This window comes from Sorex fumeus, unplaced genomic scaffold, assembly GCF_029834395.1.
Source record: "Sorex fumeus unplaced genomic scaffold, SorFum_2.1 ptg000034l, whole genome shotgun sequence".
Taxonomy (NCBI): domain Eukaryota; kingdom Metazoa; phylum Chordata; class Mammalia; order Eulipotyphla; family Soricidae; genus Sorex; species Sorex fumeus.
The window spans coordinates 5629190-5642751 of NW_026606091.1; the positions used below are offsets into that span (position 1 = coordinate 5629190).

The 13562-nt window shown below is 35.3% G+C and overlaps 1 protein-coding gene across 1 annotated transcript in view; it reads left to right on the forward strand.

Moving 5' to 3' along the window:
* Positions 1–13562, forward strand: part of CCDC171 (coiled-coil domain containing 171) — a 339207-nt gene that overhangs the window by 105338 nt on the left and 220307 nt on the right. Inside the window, exons 10-14 of the mRNA XM_056117342.1 lie at positions 1709–1815; positions 3505–3594; positions 4836–5036; positions 8832–8999; positions 11793–11981. Coding sequence (XP_055973317.1) covers positions 1709–1815; positions 3505–3594; positions 4836–5036; positions 8832–8999; positions 11793–11981 — 755 coding nt within the window. The remainder of the gene's footprint in view (positions 1–1708; positions 1816–3504; positions 3595–4835; positions 5037–8831; positions 9000–11792; positions 11982–13562) is intronic.

The window sequence follows — 13562 nt, forward strand, 5'->3', positions numbered from 1 at the left end:
TGCGCTCAGGAATTACCCCTGGCGGTGCTCAGGGGACCAGATGAGATGCTGGGAATTGAACCCGGGTCGGCCGCATGCAAGGCAAACGCCCTACCTGCTGTGCTATTGCTCCAGCCCCATCTTTACCCTGTTTATTTATTTTTTTATTTTTTTGGTTTTTTGGACTACACCTGGTGGTGCTTAGGACTTACTCCCGACCCTGTGCTTAGGGATCACTCCTGGCGGAACTCATGTGGTGCTGGGGTTAAATTCAGGGTGTGCGTGTGCGAAGCAAGCGTGATACCATTGCGACTGTTCTGGCCTCTCACCTCTTTTTACATTATAGATTCTGTGAATACAAAGACTACATCAATCTTATCCACTCCTTGTCTAATGTTTAGAACTAGTGAAATAGGAGACCAGTAAATGAACTGAATGAGTGAATCAATGAAAATAAAATATACTCTAAAGATGATGCCTCTTTTGAAAATTATCTTTGTTGGGGCTGGAGCAATCCCACAGTGGGTAGAGCGGGTAGAGCATTTGCCTTGCACGTGGCCGACCTGGGTTCAATTCCCAGCATCCCATAGGGTCCCCTGAGCACCGCCAGGAGTAATTCCTGAGTGCAGAGCCAGGAGAGTAACCCCTGTGCATCGCTGGGTGTGACCCAAAAGCAAAAAAAAAAAAATTATCTTTGTTAAAAATGTATGCCTTATCCATATTAATATTTATATTTTAAATTATAATGAAGAGAAATTATAATATAGAGAAAAATACTTCAAATATTTTTATTTATTTATTTATTTATTTTTTATTTTATTTATTTATTTATTTATTGAATCACCATGGGAAAGGTTACAAAGCTTTCAGGTTTAGGTCTCAGTCATGCAAATATCAAGCACATTTCCCTTTACCAAAACTTAGCTTCAAATATTTTTATATTTAAATATTACCAATACTCTGAGATGAATAAACTTGTGCTATGGTTTTTAAAAAAAGTTAAAAATTATTTTTTAACAACTAAAGGGCAGCATAAGAAACAATTTAAAATGGTTTTCAAAGTTAAACTTTACTTGGGATTCCTATTTGACCATGAGACACTGATTATCTAAGTAACTCATTGCCATAAGTAGTTGGAGGGAAAAATATGGAACTACTCATAGTTTTACACTAATAAATATCAATTTTAAGGGTTTTAATTGAAACATGATGTTGTGTCCATGTAGATAATAGCATTTTTATATTTATTTATACTTATAACTTAAGAATTTAAAGATTAAAGAGTATTTTAAAATGTAACAGGAAATTTTGTGCTCTTGGGTTCAGAAATTCCGATTTAAGCAAAATAGGCCTTGACTGATCAGAAACATAAGGACTACAATAAGTGTATATAACTCTCAAAAACAATTTTAGTAACAGACTGTTAATTCAATCGTGGGATAACAGGTGTATACAAACATTTAGGAGATTAAAAAAACCCAGAGTTCATTATTAACAATAGTGTGGGACTGACTGTTAGTTACAAAGTAGCCATAAACCTTAATTTCATGTATTATGTACTTAATTTTATTGCTCGTTTATAAATACATGACTATATAATAGAATACATAAGATTCTACTTGTTTTTATAACTTCTGTTCAGCTCCTATTGTAGTATTTTTTACTGTTTGCTTAGCTTTGGTCTCTTTGTGACTTTAAGGGTTTATTTTCATCCTATATTTTTCTTGAGGCATCCACAAGGACAAAGATAAACCTCCCAGCTTCTCAGTTGTCCTTGAGACTTTGAGGCGTACCTTGACAGATTACCAGAACAAGCTGGAAGATGCATCTAATGAGGTAACACGTGCACTGTTTGGCTCCACACATACAGCCTTCAGCCTGTAGCTGTACCTATCCCTTGCTTATTACAGAGGTCAAAGATTGGGGATATTAAATTGACAGCTTCACAGATACAAAAAGTAGTAAATTGTCGTTGTTCTTTAAGTATGGCCTAAAGTTGTTTCATTTTCATTTCTGTAACTCTTCAGTAACAATATCTTTCAAAGTTTTAAAAATCACATCTTGGTTTTCATAATTTACCAGTTTTAATGGCACATAAAGCCATTCAGGACTTTTAGTTAACATGTTTTATACTTAAACTTTAATTTTTATTATTAAATTTGGAATTGACAGAGGACATTTAGGTTATGTCAGTATTTCAGGAACAGATTTCTACGAATTGTGGGAGTCTCATTCTCTAAGTGGAGTAAAATGTTGTTAGAAGTTTTTAGAAACAAGTATCTGTTGATATAGCCTAAGATTTTTTAGCTTGATGATTGAAAGAGCTCTGCTTATGTTCATTATTTCATTTTGTTTAATGTGTGCTTCATGATTTTATTCAGTGAAAGATATTTTATGACTTTTTGCTTTAAAAATGGAAGCACTTAGTTCTACCTTGTCAATAGGAAAACAATTTGATAGTCAAATATAATTAGGGAAACAGTAAACAGATTGTACCAAAGACAAACCACATAACATGAAAGATAGTGTTTGTCCTCTTATCTCTTTCTTTATTAGAAAGACCATGAGAGACCATGACCGTTTTGTATCCCATTAAGGAAAGGTTTATTTTACTTTAGTACAATATGAACAAAGGAAAAAAGTGAGTCTTCATACTTGGTTACTGTTCAAAAGGCATGAAAGAAATTGGTGATTAGAATAATTAATTTTCTGTAAAGAACAAATACTGCAAAGTCTCTCCTAAGGAGGCAAGACGACCTATATTGTAAGTAGTCTATGAAACTCTTCCGAGGCCTAGGTCTGGAAGCTGCAGGGTAACTCGGAACATATTCCCCACAGCGAATTGTTATTTGGGAGGATGAATGTCACATGATCCTCAGCACAGTTGAAAAGTCGACTCAGCAGGCTTTGGCTTGGTAATGTGCTTTGTTGTGAACCAGTGCCAGAGACAGCAGTGGGGAGACCAAGGGGGTGGCTGCAAAGAAAGCAAAAAGAGCAGTCTGACAGAAAGAAGAATGAACTGTCAAAGAAAATAAATCACAAGCAGAGCAGGACCAACTGATGACCTGCCACAAGCCTTCCCAGTAGGACTGCATGTGACTGACCCTGAAGTTGTCATATGGAGTGAGAGACCAGTGAATACCCTCATGATGTATAGAAAGAACAGGCTTCTGTTATGTCCTTTTTACTTTTCTTATAGATATGCCACTGCTTTTGGCATCTTGGTCCAGTAGGATTTTAAGAATAGAGTTATATTTATTTACACTGAGAATGAAATTTTTTTATCCAGACAACTGGTAAAAATAGAGTAGTAACATCACTGGCATTTTAAGCTTGAATGCCTTCTTTTCTTTGAAATCATGAGAACTTGTGACAGAAATTACACAGTTAGCCAAAAGTAGTTTTTAAGACTGTTAGTTACTATTGGAAAATTTGTATTATGTAATTGCTTAAAATCATTCAGAGATTAATTTTTGAGTTACCCATCCTTGGAAAATATAAATAAGTCATATTTTATTTCATCAGCTAAACAACATGAATGACGCCAAGGAAAAAGCATCCAATGAACTTAATTCTACCAAGCAGAAGATAGAATCTCACACTAAAAATATAAAGGTATTTTGAATTAAAATAACTTTCCCTCTTTAATAAAATACCTTAATGTTTAGCAATGCAATCCACAGGCAAATGTAATTATTTGGAGGAATATTTTAAAGCAGAAATATCTGAAAATTTTCATATTACTTCTTTTTAAGAAAATTTATATGTAACTTAAATATTCTATTGTTAATCAAAGTAACAATTTTTTAGTTTAAAAAAGATTAGAAATCATTTTTACTAAAGGAAAAACCCATTCTACAGGTTTAATTATAATATAAAAGATCAGGATGACTTAATACACATCTCTAGATACATAGTAAATATTTTATATCAGCACATAAGTATTTAGAGTCAGTTTTTATCATTTCATAGTGGAGCTGTTGTTTTCAGTGTACCTTCTTCAGTAAAGACTGACAAACATCCGGGACAGCAGTTTATTTTATTTTCTGGACTGTTTTTATGTATTTCATCTTTGCATATTATACTGAGGCAACCTTCAAAGTTGTTTAATACTCTTGGAAATTGTTATTATTATGTTTTTTGGTTGTTGGTCCATGTTGCATTTGTCCTAGGCAACTTCACACTTCAGTAGATTTGTTAAGGTTAAGAAATAAATGGTTTTGAGGCTGGGGCAATAGCACGCTGGGCAGGGTGTTTGTTTGCCTTGCACATGGCCGACCCGGGTTCAATCCCCAGCATCCCACGTGGTCCCTTGAGCACCGCCAGGAGTAATACCTGAGTGCAGAGCCAGGAGTAACCCCTGTGCATCGCTGGGTGTGACCCAAAAAGCAAAAAAAAAAAAAAAAAAGATTTAGCCAAATTTTATTTCACATATTTGGGATTTATATTAATATTTGGAATGACATTGGGAAGTGCAGGTTCTTATGTGAAGTGTAAGATATTTATTTTTTATTCATATTTTTTTAGTTATCAAATTATTTTTCACAATGGGTGGAAAAAAAACTTGTGCATCACACTGTTTTGGGATAGGCTATCTATTAGTAGCATTTTATGTTTAAATGTTAAAAATAACTTTTTCTAATTCTTGAGCTAAGAAATATTTAGAAAATACATTTAATAAAATACCTTAATGTTTAGCAATGCAATCAGATGCTTACCTTTGAGATTCGTTTTTGATTAAAGCCTTGAAATTCTTCATTTTCTATTTCATGTATGTGGGAGGTACACATATAAGATACATAATTTTACGGTTATTAACTGGTCTTCACATATCTCTTTGTTTTGTTATCTGACAGGACCTTCAGGACAAACTGAATGATGCCTGTAAAGAGCTCAGTCACTCACGCACTAAGTGTGCTGACAGAGAGGCACTAATAAGCACTTTAAAACTGGAGCTGCAAAATGTGCTACACTGTTGGGAGAAAGAGAAGGCACGAGCAGCTCAAGCTGAAAGTGAAGTGCAACAGCTTTCCCAGGCTTTCCGCAAGGATAGCGAGGTATTCCCTAAGACATGGGGACTGGCAGGAAGGACCTTTCATGAATCTCCATTTTATACTTATAGTAATGTCCCACTAATCTATATTTAAGTACAGCAGGTGGCTGCTTTCACTTATTTACTTCAAAAAAAAATAGATCTGAGCGAAATATTTGAAACTAATCATGTTGGCTACAGTATCAATCACTCCTCTACTCTCATAGCATACTTTATTTGGTGAGAAAATTAATGTAATTTAGTCCTTCGATTTCTTGAACACTGAATTTCTCTGTTTAGATTGTTATATTATAAACATCTCGACTCCCAATAGTCAGTCCTTCTAAGGTCTACCTGTTTGCCAATGACAACATTTATTTTTTATTTCAGCAGTTTAGTAATAGCACGGTGGAAAAAAATTTTTTTTTGTACTTAAGAAGTACTGAACTTGGATCCTATACATCTTTTTGCTAACTGAATATGAATAAGCCACAAGATTTAGTCTTTCTACATTAGTTTCTTTGTTTGCAAAATAGCAATAATGATACTATTTTATTTTATTTTTAAAATTTTACTTTTTAAATTGAATCACAGTGAGATACAAAGTTACAAAGTTGTTCATGATGGGTTTCAGTCATTAATGTTTCAACTCTCATCTCTTCACCAGTGTGTGTTTCTCACCACAAGTGTCCCCAGTTTCCCTCTTGCCACCCCCCACTTTCCCACAGTGGCAGGCACTTGTCTTCTCTCTCTCTTTCTCTCTTTCTCTCTCTCTCTCACACACACATACATTCTCTCTCTCTCTCTCACACACACACACATACATTCTCTCTCTCCCCCCCCCCCCCCCCCGTCTGTCTTCTTTTGGGCATTGCAGTTTACAGTACATATACTGAAAGGTTAATGATAGCTGTTTTAATTTTAATAGTCTTATTACTGTTTATAACCAAAGGGTATTCATAAAAGTGTAGAAAATAGGGCTGGAGAGATAGCTCAAAGAACTGAACGTACACTTTGTATACTCGAGGATATGGTCTATCTCTAGCATCACATGGTCCTTTGAGCATCCTTGGGAGACATTCCCTGACCACAGAGCTGGGTGTAACCAGTTAGTACCACTGGGGTATGACCCAAAGGCGAGAGAGAGAGAGAGAGAGAGAGAGAGAGAGAGAGAGAGAGAGAGAGAGAGAGAGAGAGAGAGAGAGAGAAAGAAGAAGCAGAAGCAGAAGCAGAAGCAGAAGCAGAAGCAGAAGCAGAAGAAGAAGAAGAAGAAGAAGAAGAAGAAGAAGAAGAAGAAGAAGAAACCCCATATATCTCATTAAATAAAAACTTTATTGGGATGCCCTAGAGAGTTGCCAATTCATTTTTATTTGTTGCTGGCTTCTAAAATATCTGACAAGAATCTTTTTATTCTGTATGAGCCTGTGTGAATGGACTTGCTATCTTATATTTTTAGTAGCTAGATACTAGTCTAGTTAGTGTGGAACTGGTTTATATGAGTTGTCCTGCATATTGAGTTCATTACTCTAACAAATATGAACACGAATGCCAGGAGAGTAAAAAGAAAACATTCTTTCCACGCTTCTTACAGTCTGGGATTTAAATTGTGTCCACATGAAGGGGCTGGAATTGTTCTACACATCAGATAATGATTAAAGTAAAGGAAACTAGAAGCCTTACTGTATTGTAAAGTCAGCATGTCTACAGCATTGTGGTTGGGTTCAACATGTGTGAACTGATTTTGGATCCTGAGAGTCTCTGTTCACGCCAAATGTATGATTACCATGCATGGTTTATCATAGCCCAAGCAAAAAGGACATACTGGCAACACACTGAATTATCCTTGAGGATCAGCATGATCAGTTGGTAAAATGTGGAAGGGGAAGATTCTAGTATTCGAATATTACATTTGGTTAGTTATCTTTAATATATATATATTTTAAACATATCAATTTGGATGAAAATACAAATGACCTCCTTTTAAAAATGAAAAAGACATTGCATAGTTTTGAAGACTTCTGATAATCTTACTCCGGTATGTGATTTTCATATGTCTTTAAATTTTTGGCTTATATATTGGTCTGTTTGGGAAAAAATAAGATGGAACACATAGTGGGTTACAGATAGATTTTGATTTATATGTATGTATATATGAACTTCCCAACAATTTCTTTAAAGTCTTTGTTAATTTGACATAAATTTTACATTACTATAGAATTTCTGAAGTAGTGTTTCACACCTCTGCTGTATACAAGGCTTCGGTAATACTACTCTAAACATACCCAATCTCTATCTGTAATTTCTTTTTCTTTTTTTTTTTACTTATTTTGGGTCACACCTGGCAATGCACAGGGGTTACTCCTGGCTCTGTACTAGGAATTACTCCTGGTGGTGGTGCTCAGGGGACCATAAGGGATGCTGGGAATTGAATCCAGGTCTGCTGCATGCAAGGCTAATACCCTACCCACTGTGCTATCGCTCCAGCCCCTTAATCTGTAATTTTTAATTATGGAACCTTTATGTGTTCTCTATGCAGGTTTTTTAAACTAGAAGATTGGAGTTTCTATTTTTTTCTCAGTCTCTGTTTTTTTTTTTCCTCAAGCGGGTGCTACACCCAGTATTACTCAGGGGTTACTTTTGGCTCTGTGTTCAGGAATCACTACTCCTTGGCGGTGCTTGGGGGACCATATAGGGATTGAACCTGGCTCAGCTATATGCAAGGCTACCATGCTGTGCTGTCACTCTGGCCCCTCTTATTCTCCTTTAAAAATTTTCTATTCCTGATGATCTATTACAAAATCTTGAGGGAACTTATTATATCTACATAAAATACTCATTTGAAGCTTCACAGTTACCTTGTGTTCCCTTCTTTGCAATTGCATAGATGAATCACCTTATAAAAAGAGCCATTTGGCATTTTATTAAGTAAATTCTTCTTGGGTGTAACATGGGATCAGCTTTTCATTGAATTTTGCAGATAATGTTGCTAGGTAATTAAACAATGATAGTTTAGTTATTGCAATGGCAATATGATTTAAAAGGATTTTTTTTGTGCTTGTAATTGGACAGATTTGAAATTATGTCTTGGGAGGTTGTGCCCATTTTTCTCTTGCTTGTGACTTTATATTATTTGAACACTTATGTGGCCCTATGTGCCACAAACTATTTGAACTTATATGTGGGGAAAACAGATGAACCCGTCTTCCATATCTTTCATATCACTGTCTGCTTTGCCTAAGGGGCTTAGGATAGATTTTTCTGTAAGTGGTAAGTAAAGTGGAATCTCTAGAGAAGGAAGAACGCTTAGTAATTATATATATATATTTATATATATATGAAAAGTATAGGTAAGAGGTATATCGTTTCTTCATCAGAGTTGAATAATACTTCTCTATATTCACATTGAGCTACATTGGCAGGTGTAAGTATGGAATTATGAAGTCACTATACTGGTTTTCATTTAGAATACTCTAGAAGATCCTATCCTAGTTCAGATAATAACTGATATTACAGCTGAGGAAGGTGAGGTCTGAACAAGTGTTTAATCCTAAATAGTAGCACAGCTGGGTTCAGAACTTTTCGCTTTCTGGTGGCAGCTGTCAGATTCCGGCTTTGAGTACCAGTTGTAAGCAATTCTGTTTCTCTCTGGTACTTGGTTTTCAAGGTTAAATAAAATGAACCAACGCAGCCATATTTTGAAACTTGAATATTTTAACTCCTTTCTAGGTTTTTGAAATAAATTCCTCACCATATTATGTGTTTTTCTTCTGAAAGTGTTCAGATGCTAGAATTAACTTTTCTTTTTTTTCCTCCCTCACAGGAGAAGCTAACCTTCCTTCATACCTTGTATCAGCACTTGATAGCAGGCTGTGTGCTCATAAAACAACCAGAAGGCATGCTGGATAAATTCTCTTGGTCTGAGCTTTGTGCAGTCTTGCAGGAGAATGTTGATGCCCTGATCGCAGACCTCAACAGGGCTAATGAGAAGGTAACTGTCCTCAGGCACCAGATACCTCTATTAAATTCAGTGACATTTGTCCACATCACAGTATCATTAAGAGGGGCTGACATTCATCTTATTTCAAAAAGAATTTGGGTGTTAATAATTCAATACCATTAATTATGGCTTGTCTACAACTCAGTTTGATGCCATTGCTGTGGGCATGTAAATGTGACTGAAGTCTGTATGAAATCTCTAAGCTCCACTTTCTGTGCAGGACATGCTAATACTACTAGCCAGTATTAGCCACAGGGACCTAATTAAAGGAAAATAAATTAATCTTACTGATGAAGCGATTCAAAGAACTTAGTCATTTACATTAATAAACCAACTCTTTATGTTAGCATAAAATAGAAACAAGATACAGTTATTTTAAAACATGATTTTAAGATTCTGAGGAAATAATGAGGTGTTACTTTAAGAAAATTTAAAAGCTAAGTTATATTTATAACTTATTTTTTGAGCTATGTAAGCTGCATATTTACAAAACGTATGTAGTATTTTGGGATATTATAAGTTTATATTATAGAAGTAGCTTTTTATAACCACTTCACCATTAATAAATCTAGAATATCAGACTTCCTAGGATATTTTTAAATAGTTTTTGGCTATAGAAAATTAATATGGCTTAGCAAGCCAACACATGCCACTATTAGAAATGTTGATTCTTGAGGCTGGAGAAAGAGTACAGGGATTAAGGCACATATCTTGCAAGGTGCTGACCCCCTTTAGATCTCAGGCACCAACTATAGTCCACTGTGCTGGTAGTGACCCCTGAACACAGAGCAGTTAGTAGCCCCTGAGCAACTGCCTGGTATGTCCAAAACCATTAAATAAAGAAATAAATGAATAAAATATGTTGATTCGTATCCTCAGTTTCTTGAACTTGTCAGAACTATGTCTATATGGTCTAGTTTCCAAGTCTTAGTTACAGATATGTTTTATGTTTGGTAGTTAGTTGGGCGCCTGGGAGGAGGGATAGAAAGAGAAAAAGGATAAACAGCCTGGGACAATTACCATTACAAGAAAATTAGATTATCTCATATGTCTAATGAAAAACAGAGGGACCTTGAGACAAATAAGAGGGCCTTCAAACTCTGAGCCAGTTAGCCTTGTGTTCACATTTTCTTAAATAGAACTATGAGAGATAGGAAAGCTACAAAGGGATATTTATTATTAAAATACCATTTGGTATGTCAAACAACAGAAAACTCCCTGGTACAGTTAGAAGAGAGAAGTATATGGCAGAGAAATGCCGCCTGAATTGTCAAACTGGTAAGATCCTGGTGCAGTCAGTACGTACATTAGAAGCAAGCGGAAATGAAGAACAGCCCCCACGCTTTCTCAGGACACCCATTTCCCTTTGCATTGCCTGCTCTGAATGCTACATCTTCTGAGTGTATTTTTGCTTTCAGTATAGAGCCCCACTTTCCACTTTATATAAATGTGTCTCTTGACTAAATTCTTTCCTTTGGGAAGGCAAAGAACTGAAGTCCAGTATGACCCCTGGCCTCAGCATTTTTCTGATAACAATATCTTTTAGTTTTTTGTTTTGGGGCCATACCCACTGGTGCTCAGGTCTTGCTCCTGACTCTTCACTCAGGGATTATTCTGGTGGGACTCAGGTGACCATAAGTGGTTCTGGGGATTGTACCTGGGCCAGCTGTGTGCAAGGCAAGAACTGTACCTGCTGTACTATCTCTCTGGCCTCAACACTTTCTTCTTCTTCTTCTAAAAAATTTAAATTTTACTGAATAACCATGAGATAGTTACAAGCTTTCATGTTTGGGTTACAATCACACAATGCTCAAACACCCATCCCTCCATCAGTGCACGTTCCCCACCACAACACTTTCTTCTTAAGGAATAAAAGGATAAAAACCATTACCTAGATTTATTTTTTGTTTTTGGATATGTTAGAAGGGTGAAACAAATGTTGGCCCAATTTTATTGTAAGATTTCTTATTGTTGAGTATTTTATCTAGTCCTTATTGGGAGACAATAGCAAGGTTATTGATAAATCATTGAGGATTGAGGAATTAGGGAACAATTGTGAGAAGCATAGATACTATTTATAACTGTGGGTGTGTATGTAATGGTTTTGAAATTACTGATAATTAAAATGAGTATATTTTAACCATCTGAGATTATATTTATTTATAATCATATTTAAATATTCTTGCAATTTCAAAACATCATTGTCATACATATTAGAGATGAAGATTTTCCTTTCTGTGCTTTATATTTAAAATAGAAAATGGTCAGGATATTCTGCTTCACTAAAATGGTTAGAATATATGTCTCATTCAAATACTTACACTCTTGATATAGGAATATAGGAATATTGTTACTCAATAATAGTAAGGATACTCTTAATTTTCTCAGTAAAATTAATTACGGAATGAGTATTGGAGAAAAGTAAAATATTTATCAGCATACAGGTAAACAAATGCTCGAATATGATAATTTGCCCTGATTCTGTTTTATAATTTTGTTGCTGTTGTGCTGTCATACACAGGGATGCCCGGTGTGATCTGGCTCACATGTTCCAATGCTCAGGGGCCCTGCAGTGCCAGGGATTTAACCCAGGGTCTCATACTCCCATACACATAAGGCTTGTGTTCCACCATTTAACCATATCCCTGACCCTGTTTTTAAATCATCAATTTAATTTAGATATTTTGTATGACTTTAAGGTACAAAATGCATTGGGATAATATTGCTTTTGTTTTGGAGATGTTTTTGATCATATCACATTCTTTGTTTCATTGCCTCATTTAGATAAATCATCTGGAGTATATCTGCAAAAATAAGTCTGATACCATGAAAGAGCTTCAGCAGACCCAAGAGGATACTTTCAACAAAGTAGCAGAGCAGATGAAAGCCCAAGAGAGCTCCTGGCACAAACAGAAAAAGGAACTGGAGTTTCAGTACTCTGAACTTCTCCTGGAAGTACAGAAGAGGGCACAGGTAGGCTGCTTCTACAAAGAACCGGGAAGGGGGAGGAAAAAAGGACATTTAATCTTTAACTATTCCAAGTGTTGTTCTTTACTACTAATTACAAATCAGTTTAAAGTTACTTAAGCTCTGTAAAATTTGCTCAGGGCTTCCTCCTGGCCCTGTACTCTGGGATCCTGGTTGTGCTTGGGGAACCACCTGTGATTACAGGCATCAAACCTGAACCATCTGTATGCAAGTGACTTCATACTGTACTAGCTCTCAGGCCCAAAATCCTTATTTTTTGGAATGAAAGGCTAAGAACACATAATCACTAATTCAAAAAGATAGGTGAACACTTTTATTTACTGCAGAACTATTTATAGCGTACAACTCAAATGTCCAATGACAGATTAATGCATAAGTAAGACATTGTAAATGTACACAGTGAAGTACTACTCACTATAGATGTATGTATATATAGTTTATTTAAACACATGTACACATATGTATGTATTTATATTATATCATTTGATATATATGTGTACATAATCCTTACCTTTGTTTAAAATATTGATGGAATTGAAGGGAAAGATTCACATATATGAAATAAGGAGAAAGAAGGACATACTGAATGATCTCATTCATGAGGTATATTGAAGGAAAAACTAAGGCAACAGACAATGGTTTAATGAAGACAAACTCTTACACTCTGACAACAGAATTTAGGTTGCCAAATGGTAGTCAGATTCTAGGCTCAGGGATGGAGAGATAGTATAGCAGGTAGGGCATTTGCCTTGCACACAGCCAACCCAGGTTTGATCCCTGGCATCCCATATGATCCTCCAAGCACCTCCAGGAGTAATTTCTGACCGCAGAGCCAGAATTAATCCCCCGCAAATCAATCCCCAAAACACCAAAGAAAAAAAAAAAGAGGGTTCTAGGGAACTGTGGACTGTGATGGAGGAATATTGGCTCTTGGTAGTGGGGTTGGTGTGGTAATACTATGTTCCTAAAGCAAATAAACATTAATGACTTGTAAACTAATATTGCTTCAATAAAAATACTTTTAAAATTAGATAAAAATTTAACAAAATGTTATAGGACTTGGAAAAGTCTTGTCAGTTTTTGTGTGGGTATCTTTTTATCCAGTTTATTTCATTTGCGGAAGACTTTATGCAAATCATTTCAATTCATTATGTAGGGTTGAAATTTGTTAAACCTTCTAACATTGTAAATCTAGAGTTGTAATTCTTATGGACCCTAAAGCAAAATAATTGACTGTGGCATGTATTTATGTCTTCTATATTGAATTAAATTGAGAACATAAGTCATGAATAGTTATCAGAACCATATTTTTTCTATACAAATTATTGTCAACATAATTATGCTGTTGGCTCTCATCCATGCCCAGTCAGGAATGACATAATGCTGGTGTATATATTTTGTATTAAATTTAATAATAGATCATGTATTCTCAGGACACTTAGGAATTAGAAGATTCAGCTCATGCTTGATTTAGTATTATTCTTTTTATTTAATACATATATATACACAAATCTAATTATATAAAAGAAGCCATGTACTTTTTGTCAATAAGTTTTTTCACATTGC